This window comes from Phragmites australis, chromosome 20 (assembly GCF_958298935.1).
Source record: "Phragmites australis chromosome 20, lpPhrAust1.1, whole genome shotgun sequence".
In the NCBI taxonomy this organism is placed as follows: Eukaryota; Viridiplantae; Streptophyta; class Magnoliopsida; order Poales; family Poaceae; genus Phragmites; species Phragmites australis.
Genome location: NC_084940.1, coordinates 16,171,838 through 16,177,999, shown reverse-complemented (window position 1 = coordinate 16,177,999; position 6,162 = coordinate 16,171,838). Strand labels below are relative to the sequence as shown.

The window sequence follows — 6,162 nt, the reverse complement described above, 5'->3', positions numbered from 1 at the left end:
GGCTTTATAAAAAGCATAATGGGTAAACCACATGCTCGACTTCTCGGTCCGAGCCTGACCAGACATCGATTTTTTTCGAGCCTGTTCGATTTTTTGTGTTTTCTCGAGGGTTTTTGGATATTTTTGGAAATCTGCAACTATAAATTAAGCCTGAGCTTGATCCAAAAAATCTACAATAAAAGTTAAACCCGAGCTCAGTCAAAATAAAATCTGCAACTAAGAAGTTAAACCCAAGCCCAATCCGATGCACTAGTCAGGCTTTTTTTTTTTGAGCCGGGTCAGATTTACCGAGCCGAGCTGTCAAAAATGATCAGGTCTAGTTCTGAAGCGAGGCGCCTGCCTGCCTGCCCGCCCGCCCGCTTTCTCTCTCTCCCACGCGCACGCGGAGCCGGATCGGTATCTGCTCACCGTGATACTCTTTCTCTCTCTCTCTCCCGACCCCCAACGCACGACGCTTTCCTCTCTCTAGGTTGTTTCCCCCTCGATCCCTCTCGACCACACCAGGTAAAATCTCCCCTGCCCATCCGCTCCCCCAGCCGATCCGATCCCGCGATTCCAGCCCTCGCGCCTCCAGCTTGAAACTTCCCCCAATTTTCCATCCACTGTAGTCGCCCGGATCGCTCGCGCTTCGTAGAGGTAGGGTTCCTCGTCATCTTTGTTTTTGGGGATTTTTCGGGTGATTATTTCGGGGGAGAGGAAGTTGGTTTGATCCGCGCGGCCACCGATTACCTTCTAGGGTTCGGGTGTCTGTGAGTGCCTTTTTTGCGCAACGATGGTATGTTAATTGGAGGTTAAAGAATTGTAGCGGTTTGAGGCGGTAAGAGCTTGGAGGGAGCGAAGGATTTGCGAGCCATGGATAAGGGGCTCTTCGCCAACGACGGCTCCTTCATGGAGAGGTTCAAGCAGATGCAGCAGGAAATGCAGGAGAAGGAGAAGGAGAAGGAGAAGGCCGCCACTGCAGCCTCGTCCGCGACGCCCAAGCCTGTGAACCCCAAGCAGGCAGTCACTGTGGCTGCGAACAAGAGGCCGTTCAAGCTGAAGAAGGCCGGGCCGGTGGCCTCAGGTGGGAAGCTGGCCTTCAGCCTGAAGAAGGCCAAGGTTGTGGTCGCGCCTGTTTTTGCGGCCGATGACGAGGATGAAGATGGGGCAGATGTGGAGAGGGAGGAGCCCGCCAAGAACCAGAAGTCCGTGCAAGTTGATGCTCCTGCTGTGGCTGCCCCAACAGGGGCTGTTGGTAATCATTTATTCATTTTTTGTTATTGTCGTATTTATTTTGTTATGCTGTACCTTCTTGGATTTTTTGGTGCTCTGTGGGTTGTAGTTGACATCATATGATCTAATACCACTATTTGATAAGACTTTTAATTGAATAAATGTACTAAAACACTAGTAATATATTACCTTTTCTTTCCAAGCAATTAGCCCATTTTACCTTTGAATTCAATTATGTTCAAGATTATTTCACTGAATTAGATGCACAGAATTTATATGTATGTGATGCATCTTTGGATTTTACTTGTGAATTCAATTCTAAATTTGGATCCACATGCCCAGAGTATGCATTGCCAGTACAGAGGTTTATATTGTGTGTGTTTTATGTATAATTTTCTGTCCTCAACATTTGCTTCCATGCCTTTTTGGGTGTTATTGTGGCATCTAGCAACAAACTGCATTGCATGCATGTTGGTAGTCAATTATATAGTTTTTTATGTCATCTGTTTGTAGACCAAGGAAACAAGAAACTAGTACTGCATTGCATATGTATTGCTAGTCAAATTTAATGACTAATACAACTAATAGTATTTAGTTCATCCATTTACTACAACCACCAAAATGTATCTAACAAGTGGCAACAAATTGCATTGCATGGATATTGGTAGTGAAATTGCTACAAGTAGCAATAGTATATTGATAATAGTTTTTAATAATCCTTTAGAAGCTAACCATGAAGATTGTTTTTTGTTGCACCAAGGTGCTGTGAACTCTCCTTTTATGCTTCATGTATACCTTGTTTCGTTTACAAAATAAACTTCTTTTTCGCAGCATCTGCACTCATATTAGTCGCTATTGCCTGCAGAAAGTCGTGAAGGTCTTGTTCTTTTTCTTATGACTGCAGCTTATAGATTAACTGTATCGACATTGCTGGGAAGGATGTTGATTGAAAGAGTTGGAATGTGGCAATACTGCTACTGCAGTAATTTACATTGCCTTGTTCATGTGCTTGATATTAATCAGTTCTTTAAGTGACATGCAGCCCCAACACCACCAAATGACATGACAGTGAGGCAAGTTGCTGACAAATTAGCAAGCTTTGTTGCCAAAAATGGGAGACAATTTGAGAATATCACACGGCAAAGGAATCCTGGAGATACACCATTCAAGTATGACTGCACTCCCTTTTTTTCTGATCAATAGCATCTGTTTCATTGTTGTGATTTATTTTAATAAAAAAGGATCCATAGATTGCCATATCTTTCATTTTTGACACTCAACTTCTAAGATCTGATATTGTAATAAATTTTTAACATAAATCCTCATTTATTTGTAGGTTTCTATTTGATAAGCACTGTCCAGATTACAAATATTATGAGTTTCGTCTTACTGAAGAGGAAAAGGTTCTTGCCCAGTCAAAGGAAGCTGAAGCATCAAAAAATGGTTGGTGGCATACAGTTTCTTTACTTTTGTAAAATTCAAAATTTCTGTGCAAGTCTTGATGCCTTGTGCTTTTGTTAATGCAGCTAACTCTAGCATTGCAAGTTCCAAAGCACCAGTTGGTCCACATAGAACCTCATTGGAACAAAAGTCTAACTATCAAACACCTGCATCAGCGTTGTATGGGACATATGAGGGTAGTTCTTCCCAAGGAAGCTTTAGTTATGGTAAATATTCATTGTTTGCTTGTCTTTTTTTTTCTGTGTTGTGCAATATGTCAAGTTATTTTTCTAAGCTTATCTTGTTTGATTACTTTCTCTATGTTTCTGGACTTGGTTCTCGTGGTTACTAATAGTTTGTTTGAGTTTGCTAGTCATCCAAGTCTGGAACTTCAGTTGTTTTAGCGGCTTTTTATTTCTTCTTACCGGTGTCTTGAATGTTCTGCGATTCTGTCTCATTCTTGGAGCCTAATGCATAAAATAGATATATTCTATTGTTTTTGTTGTTAACTTGTCTTCCAACTTGAACTGTTTGATCTGTTGTTAAAGGTGAGCCCAATATTATTATTATTAGTACATGTGCTCAGTGCTGGCTCATCTTGTTACAGGTGATCCCAATATGTCTGCACCCTCAGATCCAGTAGCATTGATGGAATTCTACATGAAGAAGGCTGCACAGGAAGAGCGGAAGAGGCCACCGAGGCAGTCAAAAGATGAAATGCCACCACCTCCTTCCCTTCAAGGTATCTTTTCTGTTATATTATTCGCTGTACTGGAAGGATGTAAGGACTTCCATAGTTATTTCAGTACAACTATTTCTTGTTTTGCAGGTCCTCCTAAGAAGGGACACCACATGGGTGACTTCATTCCTCAAGAAGAATTTGAAAAGTTCATGGCACGCTGTAATGATGCTGCAGCACAAAAGGCTACCAAAGAAGCTGCCGAGAAGGCTAAGATTCAGGCAGACAATATTGGGCACAAACTTCTATCTAAGATGGGCTGGAGGGAAGGTTAGTCATTGAATATCAAATATCATGGTTCTCCGTAATCTTTCTGGTAAAACTGTGTAGAGAAGATTACCAGTAAAGAAATACAGATCAAGCCCCAAGTCCCCGACAAGCTGTCCGGGTGGCTGCTGGATGGTTAAGTTTATTGTCAACGCCTATCAGAATCCTAACCTTTCTCTTTCTTGCTGCATTTTCCCTATCTCCTCCGTTTGTCTGCCATCTCTCTAGGATTTGTCTTGTTCTTCCAGCAAATGATTATTATTAAGCAAATCTAGTGTCAACATTAAGGTCAGAAATCCTTGATCCAAACACCAGAAAGAAACTATTTTTTTGTCGATTCTGTTTTCCCGGAAATTTGTTGCGCGCATAGATTGTCAACAACCTTGTCCTGGTTGAACCTTTTTGTTGAAGCCTAAGCAGGCTGTAAGTTCTATAATACTCCATTCCACTTCCAAGTGCTAAATGCGGTTTACTCTGCAGGTGAGGGTCTTGGCAGCGAGAGAAGGGGTCGTGCAGATCCCATTATGGCTGGAGATGTGAAGAAGGACCATCTTGGTGTTGGTGCAGTCCAGCCCGGTGAGGTCTCAGCTGAAGATGACATCTACGAGCAATACAAGAAACGAATGATGCTTGGCTACCGTTATAGACCAAACCCTCTGGTATATTGGCTGCCATTAACTTCTCAAATGAGCTGTCTGTTATCTCTTTCTGCCTCATGGTTGTGCCTTTTTTTCCAGAACAATCCCAGGAAACAATACTACTGACACATGAGATGTTCATCTGGGGAGATGTAAGGCACCAATTTGCTGCATTTTTTTGTTAACAGAACTAACTAGTGGTTGGAGATATCGCTAACTGCATTGTAAGTTTTTGTTCATCAGCAGAATAGCCAAGAAGTTTGTTTATTCAGCATATATCTTGGAATGCCACAGATCTGGGGCTTCAGCAGTGGCTTCGATGTTGCCTAGTGTTCATTTTTTTTTATATCAAATACACTTTTCTTTGTGGTGTGTTTTCAATGTACATCAATCATGTTTCAATTAGTGATGTATTGCTCTCAAGAAGGATGAAAACTATTTTACTTATTATTCAACTTCTGTTGGGACTTTCTTCACTTCACAAATATTTTTTATTCTGGTCATATGTGGGAATAATGAGCTACAAAAGTGTAACGTTTGTCTGGTCTGCATCGGAAGAACTGTCGACCATAGGTAGTATGATCAGTTAATTGCTTGTGTGAATTGCTATGGCAGGTCACCTTGCACTTGGGTTAGTTTCATCCATGTATTTTGATACAGCAGCTGTTACAAGCTGGCAAAACTAATTGATGGACTGCCTTTAAAAAAAATTATCTGATACTTCCATAAACAATAGTGAGTAGTGCATTGTTAGTGCAGGTGTGATGATTGAGGGGTATCCTTTTGTGAATGATAGTCTGCCGAACGTGCAGGGTTTGTTGAATTAATTTAGGTGTCTTCATGCAGTAAAATGTTGCATTCATTGATGAGCGCGAATAGAAAAACACGAAGGAAACAAGGCAAATAATAGATTGCACTAGAATATTTGTATGAGCCAAATTTGAGCATCTTTTGTAGCTCAGTTGGCAATTAAGCTGCGTTTGATCCTTGGTGTGGTCGATTTCCCTGCATAACTAGAGTATTGGGATCTTCTACAAATTAGGTGGATGCTACTTCGTTATCCAGTTAATACGCCTTGGTTCACTATCATGACCGGACTTGCATCAAGATCTATTATTTTGTGTCTAGGCCCTCCATGGTGATATATACTGTGCATATTCATAATTTTTTTTAAGAATGAACCAACACCACATATGAAGTGGTTGATGTAGGTACAGTTTGCAAATTTAAAATTTTAATAACCGTACATGTTGCATCATCAACCTATAAATGGCTCCCGTCAATGGAGTATAGCTTGCCCCCCTTATTTCTTTCTCGGAGCCTGTCAAATTCCCGAATCTCTGATCTTGAAGCTTATCTCTTACCCTGAAATTCCTATGAGCCATTTACAGTCAGTGGCGGTGGAGAGATGCAGCATACCGGAGCAGATGGTAACAAGGGAGCTCCTGCTGGAGCTGATGCAAGTGCAGAGAAGCCTCTCCCTTTCTGCAGTGGTGTACAATGATAGTATCTAATTTGAACTTCTGGAGTGAAGGGACTGTTTATTTTAGGGAGCCTTAGGCTCCTTCCGGATGTAATTTGGTTTCACTTGTTGCTGTGTCTGGGGAACAACTTTGGTTAGATGTTGAAATGATCTCACTAATATACTTACTGATATATTGTATGCGTTCTATTCGGAAGTATCTGTTGGTTGTCTATTGGCTATCTTTTTGGAAGTATATTCTCGCTTTTAGTTCTTCTTGGTCATTTCCCATTACTATTCCTCGCTTCCCCAACGGCCTTAGTGCGTCTCAATGGGCTCTATTTTCCTTTAGCAGGCACCCAAGTTCCTTTCTTAAAGGTCATTTGGGTTGCTCTCGGATCAAT

General features: G+C 41.4%; 1 protein-coding gene across 7 annotated transcripts; it reads left to right on the top strand.

The window, feature by feature from the left end:
* Positions 1-335: 335 nt before the first annotated feature.
* Positions 336-5,706, top strand: LOC133901322 (SURP and G-patch domain-containing protein 1-like protein). 7 transcript variants are annotated; one of them, XM_062342645.1, is made up of 10 exons: positions 338-636; positions 806-1,234; positions 2,255-2,381; positions 2,549-2,655; positions 2,739-2,879; positions 3,260-3,394; positions 3,482-3,661; positions 4,139-4,317; positions 4,396-4,448; positions 4,540-4,781. In XM_062342645.1, the coding sequence occupies exons 2-9, from the start codon at positions 853-855 to the stop codon at positions 4,420-4,422; spliced, it is 1,278 nt and encodes a 425-aa protein (XP_062198629.1). In that variant the 5' UTR covers positions 338-636; positions 806-852; the 3' UTR covers positions 4,423-4,448; positions 4,540-4,781. The 7 variants fall into 7 exon arrangements, with proteins under 7 accessions (XP_062198627.1, XP_062198628.1, XP_062198624.1 ...); XM_062342643.1 differs by lacking the exon at positions 4,540-4,781 and adding an exon at positions 5,688-5,706 and having other exon boundaries at positions 336-636; positions 3,260-3,661; XM_062342644.1 differs by having other exon boundaries at positions 336-504; positions 3,260-3,661.
* The last annotated feature ends 456 nt before the right edge of the window (positions 5,707-6,162 follow it).